The 22,154-nt window shown below is 43.7% G+C and overlaps 1 protein-coding gene across 2 annotated transcripts in view; it reads right to left on the bottom strand.

Moving 5' to 3' along the window:
- PDZRN3 (PDZ domain containing ring finger 3) overlaps positions 1-22,154 on the bottom strand; it is a 245,388-nt gene that overhangs the window by 7,750 nt on the left and 215,484 nt on the right. For both annotated transcript variants that reach the window (XM_082346167.1, XM_082346168.1), the window contains 3 exons: positions 19,859-20,106; positions 16,656-16,743; positions 485-583 (listed from right to left, as the gene is read on the bottom strand). In XM_082346167.1, the coding sequence (XP_082202293.1) occupies positions 485-583; positions 16,656-16,743; positions 19,859-20,106 (435 nt within the window). The remainder of the gene's footprint in view (positions 1-484; positions 584-16,655; positions 16,744-19,858; positions 20,107-22,154) is intronic.

Raw genomic sequence — 22,154 nt, 5'->3', positions numbered from 1 at the left:
TGGGAAGATCAAGAGAGCTTCCATCTATGTACTTTGAAGTTACACTGAACTTACGTGAATTCAACTATACACACTGCACCAAAAGAAAAGAAAAAAGAGAAACAGACACAGAAATACTTTAAAAAGTGTAAATGATGCCCTCCCCCATCCCATTCAATGAACACGAGAAGGGAAATGTGAATCTGCTCTTCCCTCGGGGTTGAACACACAAAGCCATGTAAACGGCTCCATTTTATGGCCGATTTGCAGGCTTCTGAAGGGTAGTTTTGTCTTATGTGCCGACATTAGAACTTAACCCCTATGTAAAGATGTAACTCCATGGAGCGTGATAAAGGGGAGAAAGAAATCTGTCTGCGTCTTTCCAAAGACATCTCAGTGAGCCAGAGTTAAGGTTGGTTAACACATAAAAGGCAAAAAAAAAAAAAAAAAAGAGACCAACTCTCTTGCTCTTGCTATGATAGTTATAAAAAATCAGCCTCGATACCTCGCTTATGTAAATCCCAATGTCATCTTCATCGTCCGTCCGGTAGCATACTGTGAGGCCCAGCTTGTCCTGGCTGTTCATTCTGTAGAGATCCACTTCCTAGACAAAGAAAGGGCATTCCCTGTGAGACCGCGGCAGGCAATGAGGGCTTGGGAGGACGTCAAATGCTTTAAAAAAACATTTTGTTTAAATGATGAACTGGATTTCTTTGCATTCGACGTGGGCAGAGCAGTTAACTTACTAAACAAAAAAGTGATTACGGGCATGGGATCAATGCCCAGGGCATTTCTGACCTTTCAGTCAATATAAAGTCATTTTGAAAATAGTTATTTTATTGATCCCCCCAAAGAAAAATTACCCATATTTCACTCAGCGTCAAGACTTCTGCGGTCGGGCTTCTAAAAAGCATTCTTTCAACGTCTGCCACAAACAAGAATATTTCCAAACCCCAAACCATCCAGCCATTTCAGTACAAATGTTTCCAATGTGTTTGGTGAGATTATTTCCCGTTGTGTTCCGTTAATATGCACAGTAACAGAACTCGCAAACAGACTACACGTAAATTGATCCAAGGAAGGAGGGTAACGTGATAGCACGCAATTAATGCTTTCCCCAACAGCTGTGATATTTACAGTCGAGAAATTAGTTTCCGCCGCTATTACAGCAAATTAAGTAAGATAAAAGCAAAGCGAGCCCAAACGCGAGACACAAGGGCACAGGGAACGCCACTGTATTTGCCAATTAACCTGCGCTTCGGAATGAAGTCAGAACTTTGAAAATTGTTGGACCCTTGGAGGAAGTGGCGTGGTTCTCTGAAAGCGTTCATGGGCCAAGTCTCCCTTTCCACCCATCCTGCCAACCACCCACGTGAGACGCGGCAGCACGAAGGGCCAAGGGCTGCCCGATGATAACTTCTCAGGCAGAGGCCCCGGTCTGGTGTTTAGTGTTAGCTGCTTGCCAACCAGCAGGAGCTCTGAGGTGGGGTCTGTCTCTGGAAATATCTTCTCTCTCCTGGCTCTTCTTGGTGAGGGCACAGTTGTTTTTGTGTTCAAAGCTCAACACAGTTACACAGCAGATACTTACGGAACCCTCCCCTGGGTGCCCAATACCATAGATACTTTCGAGACAGAAGAACAGGAGGTGCAAAGGCCCTGGGGCCAGGAGGGCTGAAGCCCTGTGAACGAGGAAGAGAGAGGCGGGCTGAGCATAGCCAGGCAGTGGGGCCAACGGGCCAGCGTCGGGGAGCTCGGATTTGATTTCAACATCACGGGAAGCCTTGGAAAACTTTTAAGTGAAGACTGCCATGATCTGCTCGATATTTTCAGCAGGCTTTCCGGCTGTTGTGTAGAGTATAGCGTGGTGTTGAAGAGTTGAGGCTCGGAAGACAGGCAGACCTGTGTGCAGATCCCAACTCTAGCTCTTTCTAGCAGCTTCATCACGGGGTTTCATGGGCTTGTTACTATATCTGAGCCTGCTTCCTCACTAGCGCATGTCACCCTGCCGCTTGGACAGGGTGAAGAGTCACTGAGACGAGACTGCCGAGCTCTCAGCACAGTGACTGGCCCAGAGACAGTCCACAGAAAACCGTAGTACAATACGTGCAGGCAGCTTCTTGCCTGAAGTCACAGCCGTTGTTTGCAGCTGAGTGCGTGTTTTTCTCACGCCCCCCCAATAAGATAATTTTATTTTCTGAATATTGACATGTTAATTAATTCAATGACTTCCTCATTATAGCTTTAGCAACCTGGCATGCTTCCCTTAAATGAAATCCCATTAATTTCTGATAATTTAGTTGAGTTGGATGGAAATTTCTTTTCTCGTGTTTTGAGAAAAAGACTAAGCAATCAAAGAGGTAGCACGAGTTTAACCACGAGGATGCATTCTTTCCAGGTACTTTGGAATAACCCATTTGCATACCACAAATATACTAGGCCCACATCATCCTCATGTTTCAAACGCATGCCCAAGTCTCTGTCTCAGGTTACACTTCATCTGGGTACAGGCAAAAGGGAAGACCTTCTCCGTTTCGGCGCTTCCTAAGAGGTAGTGTAAATCCGTGCAATTTCCTGATAACTCGTTTGGCTCCAGATGCACCACTGCAGCCCCACTGCTGCCACAGAGCCCTGGCTTCAAGGTGGAAGCCAGCTGGTTCTGGAACAAGTTCACGTGCAACCAAAGCAGAGAGAAGGATAACTGGAGAGGCTGTAAGAAGAAAACTTAGAAAGATAATAAACATTGTGATATGACTGTTACCAGGATAAAAATGATAATACAGGTTATAGTTTTCACTGAATGATTGGCCACCAAGGTGAATAGCTCTTAAGAAAGGTCAAAAGATACCAGAGCTCCACTGGGCTTCATTCTACTATGACTCAAAGTTTGCTTCAAGGTCACGGCGAGGAAGGTGCAGAAAATGAGGGCAGTGTTTAGAAATTTTACAGCACTTAGACACTGTCATGATCGCCAAGGATAGGATTAGCAGACTTGTCTCACTGACCACAGTGCAAGACTGCGTCAGGTACTACTGAGCTGAAGTGGCAAGGGGCGAACTATGGAGTCACTCATGGTAGAATCACGTATTGGGTCAGTGACATGTTAAAAATTAAACCAACCGGCTAACCTGGTCCCCCCGGTCTTTCACCACCGAGAGTCTGAGAAGCATGACTCTGTAATACACATGTAGAATTGAGGGCTCCGTTTAAGAACTCGGGAAAGTGAAAAGTCTGGAACTGATGTCTTGGGGGAAAAAACAGCATGATGTACTAGGAGTATTCAAGTAGGAAAAAGGAAGACTCATAAGGATTGTGATAGATTAAGGTCTGACACGTAAAAAAAGATTTCATGCATTTGGCCTAGTCCCAAAAATGTGTGCAGTCTGCTGTCTACAATCAATACGATTTTGATCAAAACCTAACTTGAAAAGCATTCCTACTCTATTTTTTGTCAATATTTTGACTGACAGAAATTTGAAGAACTACTATAACAAGAGACAACTTTCTTCGAACAAAACGGCAGGCTGGCATGGAAGATATCCTAAAACATTTGTTGCTTTAAAGTATTTTCACCTGAATCACTGATAATTAATCAAGAATAGTATCTTACGTTCTTCCTTACTTAAACCCTTTTTATATGCTGCCATTAACCCCATATGTGGTTCGAAAATTAGTCATAGATTCCTCATAAATGCTGTTTGGACTTATGTTACAAACAACACATGTTGGTGAAACATGACATTTTTGCCTGGTAGAGAAGAGGTTCTGATTACCAGGTCTGTTTGCAGTCACTGATATTCTGAAAACAATGCTTCCTCACTATAGCAGAATGATATACAGCCCAGCACTGCACTGAGCCTTTAAATCCCACTGCAAATTTTCCCAGGACAGGCTGTCATGGGGACACTCACATTCTCACTTTGGATGGACTTGACTTAAAAACTGCAAATTTACGTCCTTGCTGTGGAGGAGAAGCCCAGGCCTGGCTCCAGCCTGAGGCATATGCTGTGTGTCAGGGCAGTGCATGGGAGGAGCCAACTCCAATCTGAAACACTCGCCTGAGGATGTCCAAGCCCCACGCCCCACGCCCCACCCCAATTCCAGCTGGCTGCGAAGCACAACTTTAGGACTTGATCCTTTAAACCAGACTCAAGAAGGGGAGTGCAACTCTACTTTAAGGGCAGTCCTCTAGGAGCTGCTTTCTATCTTGGAAATGGTCTGGTTCTAAAAAGGATGTGTGGTACTGGATAAACAGATGCTGGTAAAGCACATTTTCAGTAATAATAAAGCACAGGGGAACTTCCCTGGTGGCGCAGTGGTTAAGAATCCGCCTGCCAATGCAGGGGACACAGGTTCAAGCCCTGGTCTGGGAAGATCCCACATGCCGCGGAGCAACTAAGCCCGTGCGCCACAACTACTGAGCCTGTGCTCTAGCGCCCACAAGCCACAACCACTGAGCCCATGAGCCACAACCACTGAAGCCTGCGCTCCTAGAGCCCGTGCTCTGCAACGAGAAGCCACAGCAATGAGAAGCCCACGCACCGCAATGAAGAGTAGCCTCTGCTCGCGGCAACTAGAGAAAGCCCGTGTGCAGCAACAAAGACCCAACACAGCCAAAAGTAAATAAATAAATAAATTTATAAAACAAACAAGCAAACAAACAAAGCACAGGGTATTACTCTGGGGTTTACTCTAGGTATGTACTTGACAGTGATGTTAAGATAGCATCAGCTATAATATTTCCTTGTGTTATCTGGACCTTCTTGGGAACTCTAAACAGAAGTTGGAAAAGTGTCACTTACAAGCCACACGAGGGCAGAGACAAGACAGTGGAGTAGAAGGATGTGAGCTCGCTGCTTCTTACGAAAACATCCAAATCACAACTAACTGCTCAACAACCATGGACCAAAAAACCCCTGGAAGCTGCCAAAAAAAGATATACTACATCCAAAGACAAAGAAGCCACAACAAGATGGTAGGAGGGGGTGCAACTGCTATAAAGTCAAATCCCATACCCACCGGGGGGGCAACTCACAAGCTGGAAAATAATTACACCACAGAAGTTCTCCCACAGGAGTGAAAATTCTGAGTCCTACGTCAGGCTCCTCAGCCTGGGGGTCTGGTTACAAGAGGAAGGAGCCCTCAGAGAGTCTGGCTTTGAAGGCCAGCAGGGTTTGATTGCAGGAATTCCACAGGACAGTAGGAAACAGAAACTCCACTCTTGGAGGGCACACACAGGGTCCTGTGTGTACTAGGAGCCAGGGAAAAAAGCAGTGACTTCATAAGACTCTGGGCAAGACCTACCTGCTAGTATTGGAGGGTCTCCTGCAGAGATGGGCATTGGCTGTGGCTCACTGAGGGTACAAAGACACTGGCGGCGGCAGTTCTGAGGAGTACTCATTGGCATGAGCCCTCCTGGAGGCTGCCATTTTCTTACCAAGTCCTGGCCCCACCCAACAGGCTGCAGGCTCCAGTGCTGGGATGCCTCAGGCTAAACAACCAGCAGGGCAGGAACACAGCCCCACCCTCAGCAGACAGCCTGCATAAAGTCTTCCTGAACCTACAGCCCTCTAGGCACGCCCCTTGGCACGGCCCCACCCGCCAGAGGACAAGACCCAGTTCCACCCACCAGTGGGCAGGAACCACTGCCTCCCACTGGGAAGCCTGCACAAGCCTCTCAGACAGCCTCCTCCCCCAGGGGGCAGACAGCAGAAGCAAGAAAAACTACAACCCTGCAGCCTGGAACAGAAACCGCCATCACAGAAAGTTAGACAAAATGAGATGGCAGAGGAATATGTCCCATATGAAGGAACAAGATAAAACCCCAGGAGAACAACTAAGTGAAGTGGAGATAGGCAATCTACCCGAAGAAGAATTTAGAGTAATGATAGTACAGATGATCCAAGATCTCAGAAAAAGAATGGAGGGCTTCCCTGGTGGCGCAGTGGTTCAGAATCTGCCCGCCAATGCACGGGACGCGGGTTCGAGCACTGGTCTGGGAAGATCCCACATGCCGCGGAGCAACTTGGCCTGTGAGCCACAATTACTGAGCCTGCGCGTCTGGAGCCTGTGATCGGCAACGAGAGGCCGCGATAGTGAGAGGCCCGCGCACCGCGATGAAGAGTGGCCCCCGCACCGTGATGAAGAGTGGCCCCCGCTTGCCACAACTAGAGAAAGCCCTCGCACAGAAACGAAGACCCAACACAGCCATACATACATACATACATACATAAAAAGAATGTAAGCAGACAAGAATAGCATTAAAAAAAATAATAATAAAATAAAAAAAAATAATAAAAAAGAAAAAGAATGGAGGCACAGATCAAGAAGATGCAAGAAATGTTTAACAAAGACCTTGAAGAACTAAAGAACAAACAAACCGAGATGAACAATACAGTAACTGAAATGAAAAATACACTAGAAGGAACAAATAGCAGGATAACTGATGCAGAAGAACGGATAAGTGCACTGGAAGACAGAATGATGGAAATCACTGCCACGGAACAGAAGAAAGAAAAAAGAATGAAAAGAAATGAAGATAGTCTCAGAGACCTTTGGGACAACACTGAACACACCAACTTTCACATTACAGGGGTCCCGGAAGGAGGAGAGAGAGAGAAAGGACCTGAGAAAATACTGGAAGCATTAATAGCTGAAAACTTCCCTAACATGGGAAAGGAAATAGTCACCCAAGTCCAGGAAGCACAGAGAGTCCCAGGCAGGATAAACGCAAGGAGGAACACACCAAGACACATAGCAATCAAACTGACAAAAATTAAGGACATAGAAAAAGATATTAAAAGCAACAAGGGAAAAGCAACAAATAACACACAAGGGAATTCCCATAAAGTTATCAGCTGATTTCTCAGCAGAAATTCTGCAGGCCAGAAGGGAGTGGCACGATATATTTAAAGTGACAAAAGGGAAGACGCGACAACCAAGAATACTCTACCCATCAAGGCTCTCATTCAGATTTGATGGAGAAATCATAAGCTTTACAGACAAGCAAAAGCTAAGAGAATTCAGCACCACCAGACCAGCTTTGCAACAAATGCTAAAGCAACTTCCCTTGGTAGAAAAGTAAAGGCCACAACTAGAAACAAGAAAATTATGAATAGAAAAGCTCTTCAGTAAAGGCAAACATACAGTAAAGGTAGGAAATCATCCACACACAAATATGGTATCAAAACCAGCAATGGTGAGAAGAGAAGAGCACAAATGCAGGAGATTGGAAATGCATTTGAAATTAAAAGACCAGCAATGTAAAGCAATCTTGTATATATATAGACTGCTGTATCAAAACCTCATGGAAACCGCAAACTGAAAATCTACAATAGATACACACACACAAAAGACAAAGGAATCCAAATACAACACTAACATTAGTCATCCAATCACAAGAGAACAAAAAGAGGAAGGGAAGAAAAGAGACCCCCAAAAACAAATCCAAAACAGTTAACAAAATGGCAATAGGAACATACATATTGATAATTACTTTAAACGTAAATGGATTAAATGCTCCAACCAAAGACACAGGCTCACTGAATGGATATAAAAACAAGACCTGTATATATGCTATCTACAAGAGACCCACTTCAGATCTAGGGACATGTACAGACTGAAAGTGTGGGGATGCTAAAAGGTATTCCATGCAAATGGAAATCCAAAGAAAGCTGGAGTAGCAATACTCATATCAGACAAAATAGACTTTAAAATAAAGACCGTTACAAGAGACAAAGAAGGACATGACACAATGATCAAGGGATCAATCCAAAAAGAAGATATAACAATTGTAACTATATATATGCACCCAACGTAGGAGCACCTCAATATATAAGGGAAATACTAACAGCCATAAAAGGAGAAATCGAAAAGTAACACAATCATAGTGGGGGACTTTAACACCTCACTTTCACCAATGGACAGATCATCCAGACAGAAAATCAATAAGGAAACACAGGCCTTACATGACACGTTAGACCGGGTGGACTTAATTGATATTTACCGAGCATTCCATCCAAAAGCAGCAGAATGCACATTCTCCACAAGTGCTCATGGAACATTCTCCAGGACTGATCACATGCTGGGCCAACAAAGCGAGCCTCAGTAAATTTAAGAAAACTGAAATCACATCAAGCACCTTTTCCGATGACAACACTATGAGACTAGAAATCAACTACAAGAAAAAAAACTGTAAAACACTCAAACATGTGGAGGCTAAACAACAATATGCTACTACACAACCACTGGATCCCTGAAGAGATCAAAGAGGAAATCAAAAAATACCTGGAGACAAATGAAAATGAAAGCACAATGATCCAAAACCTATGGAATGCAGAAAAAGCAATTCTGAGAGTGTACTTTATAGCAATACAATCTCACCTCAGCAAACAAGAAGAATCTCAAATAAACCACCTAACCTCACACCTAAAGCAACTAGAGAAATCAGAACAAACAGAACCCAAAGTTTGTAGAAGGAAAGATATCATAAAGATCAGAGCACAAATAAATGAAATAGAGATGAGGAAAACAATAGCAAAGATAAATGAAACTAAAAGCTGGTTCTTTGAAAAGACAAACAAAATTGATAAACTTCTAGCCAGACTCATCAAGAAAAAAAACAGAGGGCTCAAGATCAATAAAATTAGAAATGAAAAAGAAGTTACAACTGACACCCACCACAGAAATCCAAAGGATCATAAGAGACTGCTACAAGCAACCATATGCCAATAAAATGGACAACTTGGAAAAAATGGTCAAATTCTTAGAAAAGTACAACCTTCTAAGACTGAACTAGGAAGAAATAGAAAATATGAACAGACTAATCACAAGCAATGAAATTGAAACTGTGATTAAAAATCTTCCAACAAACAAAAGTCCAGGACCAGATGGCTTCACAGGTGAATTCTATCAAACATTTAGAGAAGACTTAACACCTACCCTTCTGAAACTGTTCCAAAAACGTGCAGAGGAAGGAACACACTCTCAAACCCACTCTATGAGGCCACCATCACCTTGATACCAAAACCAGACAAAGATACCACAAAAAAAGAAAATTACAGGCCAATATCACAGATGAACCCAGGCGCAAAAATCCTCAACAAAATATTAGCAATCCCAATCCACCAATACATTAAAAGCACCATGAGCAAGTGGGATTTATCCCAGGGATGCAAGGATTCTTCAATATCCACAAATCAATCAGTGTGATACACCACATCAACAAACTGAAAAATATAAACCACATGATCATCTCAAGCAATGCAGAAAAAGCTTTTGACAAAGTTCAACACCCACTCATGATAAAAACTCTCCAGAAAGTGGGCACAGAGGGAACCTACCTCAACATAATAAAGGCCATATATGACAAACCCACAGCAAACATCATTCTCAGTGGTGAAAAACTGAACGCATTTCCTCTAAGATCAGGAACAAGATAAGGATGTCCACTCTCACCACTTTTGTTCAGCATAGTTTTGGAAGTCCTAGCCACGGCAGTCAGAGAAGAAAAAGAAATAAAAGGAATCCAAACTGGAAAAGAAGAAGTAAAACTGACACTGTTTGCAGATGACATGATACTATACATACAAAATCCTAAAGTTGCCACCAGAAAACCACTAGAGCTCATTAATGAGTTTGGTAAAGTTGCAGGATACAAAATTAATACACAGCGATCTGTTGTGTTTCTATACACTAACAATGAAAGATCAGAAAGAGTAATTAAAGAAACAATCCCATTTACCATCACATCAAAAAGAATAAACTACCTAGGGAGAAACCTACCTAAGGAGGCAAAAGACCTGTACACTGAAAACTATAAGTCACTGATGAAAGAAATCGAAGATGACACACAGATGGAAAAGATATAGCATGTTCTTGGATTGGAAGAATCAATATTGTGAACATGACTATACCACCCAAGGCAATCTACAGATTCAATGCAATCCTTATCAAACTACCAATGGCATTTTTCACAGAACTAGAACAAAAAATCCTAAAATTTGTATGGAGACACAAAAGACCCTGAATAGCCAAAGCAATCTTGAGAAAGAAAACTGGAGCTGGAGGAATCAGGCTCCCTGACTTTAGACTATACTTCAAAGCTACAGTCATCAAAACAGGATGGTACTGGCACAAAAACAGAAATCTAGATCAATGGAACAGGATAGAAAGCCCAGAGATAAACCCATGCACCTATGGTCAACTAATCTGTGACCAAGGAGGCAAGACTATACACTGGAGAAAAGACAATCTCTTCAATAAATGGTGCTGGGAAAACTGGACAGCTACATGTAAAAGAATAAAATTAGAACACTATCCAACACCATACTCAAAAATAAACTCAAAATGGATTAAAGACCTAAATGTAAGACCAGATACTATAAACTCTTAGAGGAAAACATAGGCAGAACACTCTTTGCCATAAATCGCAGCAAGATCTTTTTTGATCTGTCTCCTAGAGTAATGGAAATAAAAACAAAAAATAGACAAATGGGACCTAATTAAACTCAGAAGCTTTTGCACATCAAAGGAAACCATAAACAAAACGAAAAGACAACCCACAGAATGGGAAAAAATGTTTGCAAACGATGCGACTGACAAGGCATTAATCTCCAAAATTTACAAACAGCTCATGTGACTCAATATCAAAAAAACAAGCAACCAAATCAAAAAATGGGCAGAAGACCTAAATAGACGTTTCTCCAAAGGAGACATACAGATGGCCAAGAGGCACATGAAAAGATGCTCAACATCACTAATTAGAGAAATGCAATCAAAACTACAATGAGATATTACCTCACACCAGTCAGAATGGCCATCATCAAAAAGCCTACGAGCAATAAATGCTGGAGAGGGTGTGGAGAAAAGGGAACCCTCCTACACTGTTGGTGGGAATGTAAATTGGTGCAGCCACTATGGAGAACAGGATGGAGGTTCCTTAAAAAGCTAAAAACAGAGCTACCGTATGATCCAGCAATCCCACTCCTGGGCATATATACGGAGAATAACATGGTTTGAAAAGATACATGAACCCCAATGTTCACTGCAGGGCTGTTTACAATAGCTAAGACATGGAAGCAACCTAAATGTCCACTGACAGATGAATGGATAAAGAAGGTGCAGTACATATATACAATGGAATATTACTCAGCCATTAAAAAGAATGAAATAATGCCATTTGCAGCAACATGGATGGGCCTGGAGATTATCATACTAAGTGATGTAAGTCAGACGGAGAAAGACAAATATCATATGATATTGCTGATATGCGGAATCTAAAACGAATGATACAAATGAACTTATTTACAAAACGGAAACCGCCTCACAGGTTTAGAGAATGAACTTATGGTTACCAGGGGGAGAGGGGCGGGGGAGGGATAGAGTGGGACTCTGAGATTGACACTTATGCACTGCTATATTTAAAATAGATAACCAACAAGGAGCTACTGTATAGCACAGAGAACTTGGCTCAGTATTCTGTAATTACCTAAATGGGAAAAGAATTTGAAAAAGAACAGACACATGTATCTGTATAACTGAATCCCTTTGCTGTGTCTACCTGAAACTAATACAACATTGTTAATCAACTGTACTCTAATGTAAAATAAAAATTTTTTAAAAATTAAAAAAAAGATTTAAAGTAGAAAAAATTAAATTCAGAAAAGTGCAAAGAAGGGAATGATCATTTATATTCTTATCACCCAGAATTAAACACGGTTAACCTCTTGACAGGAAAACAAAACAAAACAAAAAACAAAAAACCACCAAAAAAACCCTACTATGACTTAGCTGTGGTCACTCCATTTCCAGGGGATGGTTGCACATCATAGAGGAGAGCCTGGTTGCTAACAGTTAAGCAAAGAGTGAACCATAAGAGGTTTTCAGAAGCTCTGGAAATACAACACTGTAAGAGCCGATACCGTCTTGCGATCTGTATAGATTTAGGTTTTACCTTGGCTGCTCATAAAGATTACAGTAATGCAGTAGTAGTTGAATTGTGCACTAAAAACAGCGTCTAGCCTTATATACCATGCATGGTAGGTGCTCAATAAAACTGAATTAGCTTGAGATTCCAAGGCAGACTAAAGATCCAAATGAAAAATAAACTTGGCTCTGCCATTAGCAAGCCAGGCTGCCCTAGGAAAGTCACTTCACTTCTTTGAAACTTCTCGGCTCTTCTACCATCTTATCCCCAGAGACAATATTCTGGGGCTCAGTGGAAACTGCCGTTCCTCCAACTTATTGAGTGGTTAGTAAATTCTCAACATTTCATTCTCACTCCAAGCTAGAGGTAGAGCCTTACACAATTGAGTACATCATGGAAAGCACAGAGGGCATCAATACATATCTGTCTGTGATGATGGAGATAAGATGGCAAAGAAGACCATTAATCAAACTCGTGTGAATAATGTATTACCATTATCTGGATTACACCTCCCCCACCACTGGTGTCCTGTTGCTTACCGGTCTAGATGGACGGCTGGATAAAAATGAACAGCTAAGCCTGACATTTTAGATGAAATTGAAATGATAGCTCAATTGAGTAAAGTACGGGGGCCAGTCTACCTTGGTTGATTCAAGCTTTCTGTTTCAACGACAGCCACTTTAATCAGAGGGCGTCCCAGAGAGTAATTTCGATGGCTTCTGCACCTCTAGGAAGACTGGTTACTGAAGCATAACTCTAAGACCTTATCGATCCAGAACTGCTTGTGCATATTTCTGGAAATCATCTCCACACTTTCTCTATCTATGCGTGGCACTGTCGGGGACGTAGAGATGTCTCCAGAAAGACTGTACTTTCCTTCAAGGTCCTGAAAAGTGAGATTGGGTCACAAGGCATTTATTCCTTTATTCGACAGATGTTTCTTGGGTGCCTACCCTCTGCCGGGCACTGTCTGAGCAGGAAGAGTCTAAGTAGGAAATGGCCCTACTGGGGGAGGGGTGCTTTAGCCAGAGCGGTACGTAAGCTTCTCTGGAGATGAGCCACGCTGAGCTGGGCCAGGATCTGGGGGGATAAAATAAGAGCAGGGGGCAGGTTCTGATTGCAGGTGGCAGGAGAAGAAGGGTCAAGTGCTGATGAAATTGGGAGGGTGGTGAGGAGGCTGACTCAGTGAGGGTAGGGCCGACCAGGGAAGGTTCCCCGGAGGAGCCCTGGTGCTGTGCCTTAAAGGCTAAAGAAAAATGCATAGGTTGGCGGGGACAGCCTGCATTACCTCCAGGACGGTCTCGCTTCCCTTGAGATCTTATGACGTTACACTATGCAACCAGGTTTGGAGATCATTTTAGTCTCCCTGGTGAGAGCGTAGCTTTCTTTTCCTTTCTGGTTTCAAAATGACATCATCAAGACACAGCATAGGTGACGGCAGCTTCACAGCCTGGCTAGGATGCTACTGATGAATCAACTGGGAAATTAAAACAAGACTAAGGGAAAAGAAAAGCCTTCAGACGTCTATTTTTCCGTCTTAATTACCTACAGGAAGATCCAGAGCAGGTGTTCAGTACCTGAAAATTTACGGGTAATTATTTGGCGGCTCAACCCTTGAGTATACTGGGGTGTAATCCTTTTAATGCTAAGCAGTTTCACAATAACAGGGATTTGACACTTACCTAAATATGATCATTTTGTGTGCTTTAAAAGAGAGAACATCTGTTTTTCTCTGTGCATTTGCTTCCATAATATCCCCAAACACTCATATATTTTCCTCCTATATAATATCCACGGAACGGGTTATTTTTCGAAAGGGGCGGATGTTGATCTAATTCAACTTAAGACGAGGAGCGGTGGGCTGAGATTGGCCCCCTTACTCACAGCAAGCCTGGGTGGGGGGACCCAACAGGCTGATGGGACCTAGCAGAGACAGACTGTTGACGGCTCTAAGAAATCTCGCGAGGAAGCGGGGATGATGGTACATGCCATTCCCCCAGAAAACTGGGTCTGCTTTAGGAACGACAGCTCTTGGCCGTGCTGCTGTTCATTAACCTTCTCGAACTGACCGGGTGATCTTCCAAAGACACGCCTCTGCAACAGAGCCTTCCTGGAAGTATACACACTGTTCGCTCCCGGAGATTCCCTCCTGGTGAGGAGCCGCGGAGAGAACCTACCTGCATCTTGACCTCAGAACTTGGGACGGGCCGCTCATCCAAAACCACCAGGTACACTCAGTTAACAGAAATAACCTGGTGACATCCAAGCTGCTCTAAACAAAAGTCCAAATGTAAAAGCAGCCTTCCTGCCTGATACGGACTCATGGTACTTCGTGATAACTGCTCAAAGGAGCTGTAGATGGAGAATGGCCACAGTTTGGTTTTCTAGATGAAAAGCTCATGTCTAAGCTAATGGCTGATGAAGCAAAGGGACTTTGAGCTCCTGAACGGCAGGCAGGGTGATGACTCGCTGATTTTGCCTTTCTAGCACCAAAAAAGATATTCAACGTAACAGATGCTCAGTAAAAGCAGGCGAGCAGAAATGAACGTAAGCGTGCATGTAGAGTCTCTTTGTGCTTTTTCTATTTAACAAAAGGAAGAAGTCTGAACAAGTCTTGAATGTCCATGAGGGGCTTAGTCATCTCTAGTCCATGGGACTGCACTCTGCCCGGATGGTGTGGGTGGTATTCGAGGCTCGGAGGCACAGCTTCACACCACAGTGAAGGAAACGCACAAAGCCCCCATCGTGTGACCCATGACGAGGGCAAATGGAAGCCTGGGCTTCTTTACCTGGGCCTGTGGCCTCCAGGTCAGGGCCCCTGGGACTTGTGCACCGAAACACCTGGGGATCTTGGTAAAATGCAGATTCTGATTCTGTACGTCTGAGGGCCCAGATTCTGTATTTCTCACAATCCCCCACGTGCTGCTGTCCCAGTCTCTGCACCACACTTTGAATAACAAGGCTCCAGGAAGGCATTTCAGAGTGGCCTCCTCCCACCAAAAGCAAGATGCTCTCAGATAGTTCACGTGGAGAAAGTTACTTCCTTTAGGAAGAAAGCCTCAGTTTGGGCTAGTCTTACCACTTCTGTGATACTAGCCCATCTCCTTAGACAGAGAGAAAGGGAGCAGGAGGTAGTGGAGAGAACGGGCCCCAGGCACCCAGCCCTGGGTAGGTACCAGTGACAAGCAGCGGGATTTAATAACACTGCCTCGTGTCCGCTGTATTTATTGGACAGCACCTTCTATTCATGGCAAGGGATGCTGATTTTCTGACTGAGCTAGTGATACAGCATTTCCTTTAAAATTTTCCTTAGTTTACAACCCAATCAAAAAATGGGCAGAAGAGCTAAATAGACATTTCTCCAAAGAAGACATACAGATGGCCAAGAGGCACATGAAAAGATGCTCACTGTTACTAATTATTAGAGAAATGCAAATCAAAACTACAATGAGGTATCACCTCACACCAGTTAGAATGGGCATCATCAGAAAATCTACAAACAACAAATGCTGGCGAGGGTGTGGAGAAAAGGGAACCCTCTTGCACTGTTGGTGGGAATGTAAATTGATACAGCCACTATGGAGAACAGTATGGAGGTTCCTTAAAAAACTAAAAATAGAATTACCATATGACCCAGCAATCCCACTACTGGGCATATACCCAGAAAAACGCATAATTCAAAAGACACATGCACCCCAATGTTCACTGCAGCACTATTTACAATAGCCAGGTCATGGAAGCAACATAAATGCTCGACAGATGAATGGATAAAGAAGATGTGGTACATATATACAATGGAATATTAGCCCTAAAAAGAAACGCAATTGGGTCATTTGTATGAGACGTGGATGGACCCAGGGACTCTCATACAGAGTGAAGTAAGTCAGAAAGAGAAAAACAAATATTGTATATTAACGCATATATGTGGAATCTAGAAAATTGGTACAGATGAACCGGTCTGCAGGGCAGAAATAGAGACACAGATGAAGAGAACAAACGTATGGACACCAAGGTGGGGGAAAGCAGGGGGTGGGGGGGGCGGGGGAGACAGTGGTGGTGGGGGATGAATTGGGAGATTGGGGTTGATATATATACACTAATATGTATAAAATAGATAACTAATAAGAACCCGCTGTATCAAAAAAATAAAATTCAAAAAAGAAAAAAAAAATTTACCTTAGTTTAAAGGAGTTGGGTTAAGTTAAAGGGAAAGAGAAAGCAAACAGTGGTTCTGGTGTATCAGATATAACAAAACAACTGTAAGGCAGAGTGGGCCACATGCGGCAGATATTGTGGGAGCTCAGTGACCCTCCAGAAATCCCATGCAAACTCTTAGAGACAGGAGCATTTTTCCAGGGAGAGACCACAGCTTCCATCAGATTCTCAAAGGTGTTAGAAAGTAAGACGCAACTAAAGAACCCACTGCTGTAAAGTTAACGAAATATCAAAGACTTACAAAGTCTACATCCTACTCCAGAAATCTAGCTCCTGAGATATTTGGTAGCTTTTTAAAGACCTCTGCTTTGTCACGATGATCATCAAAAAGCAGTGTTGTCCTATGAAGGTTATTAAATAGCCCTTCTTCTTGCAAAGCAGTGTTCCAGAGAGGCCTCAACCCACTGAACGTGGTTCTTCTAAAAGAAATCCATGAGAGGTGGACATTGCATGAGCATCCATAATCTCAGTTCATGCTGATAGGGACTTATTAGCCTTAACAATGACTACTGAAACGAGACGAGGACGTTCTTCTTACCTCCAGCTCCAGCTCCTCCCTGTCTATCTCCTGATGGATGCCTTCAATGTAGTCATTTGGATCGTAGTATTCATGGGCTGAGGGATGCCTGGGAAAAGATGAAAGATCGTTAAGGCCCTGCTTCCAGTTCTAAGTATCTGTTCCCATCCCCCCATCACAAGGCCCATCAGTGCACAGGGGCTGTTCTCAGAGGCTGAGGTTCTTACTTAGTTCACTTCTCTCTGGTTGCGTTTCCCGGCACAGTCAGGACCTCCCTCACAATATTTCCACCATCTTCTCTAAAGCCCATTTCCTCCACAAGAAGGAGTTTAGATGCAGGTTGAGGGGGAGGGATGGAGTGGGAGATTGGGGTAAACACATATAAGCTAGTATACAGAGAATGGATAAACAACAAGTTCCTACTCTATAGCACAGGGAACTAGATTCAATATCCTATGATTAAACCATAATGGAAAAGAATATAAAAAAGAATGTATATATATGTATAATGAATCACTTTGCTGTACAGCAGAAATTAACACAACATTGTAAATCAACTATACTGCAATAAAAAACTTGTTAAAAAAAAAAAAGATGCACGGTGAGAGAGGGACTGGCTTTGTGGCTTGCAGTGATCATTCCCTGGCCCACTAGTCATTGAGTCAATGTGACTAATTTTTAACTCACTCTCTAGGTGGGAGACAAACTCTTATTTACTGCTCATGGCTTCATTCTTAGATTTTATCTCTGGGGAGAAAAAAGCTTAACTTCAGGCAACACTTAAAGGCATGTGCCGGCCTCTGAGATAGGTTCAAAGGGCTGTGAAACTGAAACTGCTATGCTGTCATCTAGGACAGTCTCTTTTCAAACTTTTTTGATTGTCTCGCAATGAGAAATACATTTGACATCACCCAGTGTACACGTATACGTATGTAGAACATGTGCATACATGCACGCATATAATGCATGTGTGTAAATATGCAGACCCGCATACATACACACGCCTAGGAGAACGGAAGCTTGCATTTCTCTAGGTTAACATGTGTACAGCACAATTCACAGAGCCCACCACCTCTTTGGAAACACCACTAATGGAACCTCTAGGACCAAAGGCAGTGGGAATTATAACATGCTCAGTCAGGTCTGTGGCTCTGAAAGGTGTCAGATGCGGATGGAGAGCTTCAGCCTGATTGTTGGCTGGGGACCCAAACCTCCGCGTTCTCAAAGGTCAACAGAGCAATCAGTGGGCTCTGGTCTTCTCACCCAGGCACTTAGTTTTGAAACAACAGACCAGACATGAGCGGTCATTCAAACGAGGGCTGGCTTTCAATTTTCTGCATCCATCAGGCAAATATGCTGCCTGCACTTAAGGGGCTGTTAGTACTGAGGATGCTGCTGGAAGGCCTGGGCTTTCAAGCCTCAAGGTAACACCCCCCCACGCCCCCCATTCAGCCCTGATGCACACTCCTGCTGTCCTCTGACCTCGCAGCCAGAACCAGGAGAGCACTGACCTCCGCACTCTTCTGACATTTCTCAAATTGCCCCTTGGGGGAAGAGTCATGTCATGTTAACTAGACTTAAGAGGAAATTAAGGGTTTAGCTTCTAAAAAGCCTGTCACTGTGACGGTTCAACATCGAGAGTCAGGAGTAGCCTTAAAGGCCTCATCAATATGAAAGGCAGTTTGGGTCTAAAACATCAAACAGCTGATTTGAATGATTGTAGTCACTGAATCATCCAGTTGTTTCCTAGCAACTGGCATGTATGGAGTATTGTGGTTAAGATCTGGAAGTTGAGGTGGGACAGACCTGCCTTTCAATCCAGCTGCCAACTTACATGCAGTAGCACTGCTGAGTCTGCAGTTCCTCGTGGCACAGAAGGGACAGTCGTGAGAAATGGGTGAGATGACAGTTCTCTGCATACTGCCTTGTGCACTCTGAGTGTCAGACGGGATCGGGGGCGGGGGGGGTACTCCCTCCTCTACCTTTACATGCTGCCCACCGCCCAATTCACTTTGTCACGCCCGGGGAATTAGCCCTGGGTTCTGATGACAGCTAACCGTCAGAACCACGGGAGGGGAGGCCAGCCTCTGTCTGGAATCTGGCAGAACAACAGGAAACGTGTGCTCACTCCAGCTACTGAGCTACTAATAGGAATCCGACAGGTATCGCTCAGAGGATTTCCCTAGGAGAGGTGCAGATGCCCTTTGAAATAAGGCATCAAGGCAATGATCTGAACCAGGAGCAAGATGGGAGGAGGGCCTCTAACGTCAGCCAGAGAGGCTAAGAAAGGGAGGGGACACCTTGTCCAGAGGTGTGCAAAGTCACATCCGAAAAGCCACCTTAAAAAGGACAGCTTTTAAGCCACTTGTCCACCTGAGAAAATTTCTTGCTCTTCATTTTTGTCCCTACATATTTGACATCAATCACTAAATTAACAGTGATCACCACTATCATTTATCCAGTGCTTACCATACGCCATGCTGAGAACTTGCCACGCATTATTTCATTTAATCCTTCAACAATCCTAAGAAATGGGTACTATTATTGTCATCCCATTTTAATAGAGGGGAAATAAGGCCCAGGGAAATAAACTACCCAAGTTACACAGCTAGAGATTAGGTTTGTCCAACTCGAAGCCTCTGAACTACCTGATATCTCTGGCAGTAAGTAAGGTAAGAGGAGAGTCGTGTGTAAAGTAATTTACGTGATGTGTTGGATCACAGCTGTTATTTAATCGGTAACTGCAGTGCTTATATGAGGCATGTGTGAATTTACTTCATGGATCCAGGTTTGAAATGAGACCCAAGAAACCAGAAGGCACAACCTCCTGGGCTCTCTTTACCCTCACAACTTGCTTTGTTGTCTCTTTAAAAGAACCATCAGCATTCCCTCTAGTGATAACTACCAAACCTTCCCACTGCCATTTGCGGTGATTAAATTTTATTCGGAAACAACTTTTATGACATTTGTAAGTAATTTTGTTCTTCGAATATAATTTGAATAACTCCGCTCCAGGGTTATAACAAAGTAATTAATATGTCGGAGCGGTTTTGAGCAGGATTCAATTTATTACCTCTATAAACAATAAAGTGAAACGTGGGCAACTTGGAGGAAAACTGTTAAGATGTGTTCATTGTTTTCACCACATGGAAGGGAAGAAACCAACTTCTCTGTACTTCTGTACCACACTTAACACATTTAAGATTCATTATCATGTGACTTACTCCTCGGGCAAGAGATAGGGATCCAGCACAGGTGGGGTGGGCGAGGACATCTTGGTGAGGGCCATGATGTGCTCAAAGGTGATGTCCGTTTGGGTTCCCGTGTCCACCATCTGTGACTCTGACGGAGGCGTGAACATTTTGGTCCGTGGCGTTCGCCTCAACACCTGGACAACGATGGGCTCCTTAGCTGTCTTGAAGGCTTCCACAGCCTGGTCATGAGTTGCTCGGGATAAGTCTTTGCCGTTGACCTGTCGAAAAACAGTAGAGGGGGAGAGGATTAGAATTAAGCAGAAGCCAGAAAGACGGTTTTCATGTGTAAGTAGCTAAAAGAAAAACGTGCGGGTGTCCGGGGACTTCACTGCTCTGTTTCAGGTTTCCCCAGTAATGCCTGGTGGGAAGGGGGTAGGTTTGGAGGTGTGCAGATCGGGCATGAAATCATAAATCTCACGGCAGGGAAGGCCTGGCTTCCTACTGGAGTGTCTTTAACATAATTTCATCCCCTCCTCATCTTGCCTGTGAGAGAAATGAGCAGTCTCAGGCTCACAGCCTCTATCGGGCCATACTAGCTACCTGGAAATTAATTATATTGTTCTGTTTTAATGGTGTGTATTTTCCCAGTTCCTGTCAGGTGAGATTAGTCTCCCTTTTATGGAAGCGATATGACATTTCCGTCTTAAATGAATGCCTTTGCTTTTCCTTAAGAAGTCAATGAGAATATTGAGTAAGTGATAATACAGGTCACAGGTAGATATGGCAAGTATCAAGGAGGAACTCAAATGACCTGACATTTTGGCCCATGTTTGGGAAGCAGCAGCTAGCTTCATTGCTGTGTCGTTTCCCACTGTGCACAGTCCTTTGCTACTGCTGCATCCTCAATGTCTACACTTACCGAGCGCCCACTGTCTACCACGTGACTTAAATGAAGATGCCTCTTAACACGTCCGTCATCACAGTCATGGGAAGCTGGCAAGACCAAAAGTATGTTCATCTCCCTCCCCTTATAGCCACAAATAAACTGCATGAGATGACCTTGCTAGTTACTGATGGGTCAGAACTTTGGATGCTGCATCCAGGATTCTTTCCAACGATAGAATCCAAACTAACTGAACACGGCTATCTTTAGAACAGCTTACACAAGAGGAAATAGAAGCCAGAACCTTATGTCTAGAAAATGAAGTTATTCCAAGCAACATGGAAGCTCGACTATTTCCTTTACCCTCCCCGTCCCATTCCCCACAGCAAAGGACTACGACATTGTGTTCCGATAGCTAGGTGATGTCTAATGATTGCACTCACACGAGAGTTATCAGGTTCTGAAATATTCTGATGTCATCCCCCAAGTGGTTGGTATACTGCTTAAAGGCAAATATAAAATGATGGTATAGGAATCATATTCGGCAGAATATATGTTTGCAGAAGTTCCTTGGCTTCTCAGATCTTCTCTGGACAGCACCACTGACAAACTCATGTCATTTATTTGTAAACGCCAAAACCAACACTGAACCTTTTCTAGTCTGGCATCGACATGCCCCACCTTAGCATCGTGTACTTCACAGCACACTGACGATTAGGTCTGTCCTCTGAGGTAGAGCACTTCGGTTTCTCTTTGCCAAGCAGAACATGAATACCGATTATGCAGCAGTTTTTCTGTTTTTTCCCTAAGTGCTTTCACTCTGGCCCTACAGGGGCAAGAACTCTAGGTTGGAGTGCCTTGCAAACAACTGTTGGGTTGAGGGATAGATGTCAGATTCTTCCCTTGTAATGAAGCCCAAATGAATCGCCAGTGGAGATTATTAATGATTTGGATCCAGTCCACTTAAGTAATTTACTATCATCATGAGCGAGTTCGGCAGAGCAGGAACTGTGGGCTGCAAAATGACTCCGGTGCACCAGTAAATAACTGAATGGCTGAACCGTCAAACTCTTACCATCCCTCACCCTGGACGACTGGAAACCCCAGGATTTAACACCACGGCCGTCTTCACTCTTCCTCCTTGGAGGACAGAATGAAAGGACGTGAAGGAATTCTCTCTAGCTTTGCAAACCAGTTGAGCACCTCGACCCCTTCCCTGCTCGGAGCCTAGAACTCTCAGGGCTTGGGGATGAGGTGAGGGCGGGGGACTGAAGCCCAAGTTGGAGTGCTGTGAAATTCGCTCCAAGGCCGAACTGTCTGAGTCGTATTTTCCATTAATGCGTGACACCGGGAGTCAAATCATCTACGAATTTATGATGCAATAGTAAATTTCTCCCTGGATTAAATGAATGCCGTAGACAGCACCCTGAGGAGATATTGCTT

Source organism: Balaenoptera borealis, assembly GCF_965194805.1.
Source record: "Balaenoptera borealis genome assembly, chromosome: 12".
Classification (NCBI taxonomy): domain Eukaryota; kingdom Metazoa; phylum Chordata; class Mammalia; order Artiodactyla; family Balaenopteridae; genus Balaenoptera; species Balaenoptera borealis.
The sequence above is the reverse complement of the archived record's forward strand: the minus strand, read 5'-3'. Positions and strand labels throughout refer to the sequence as shown.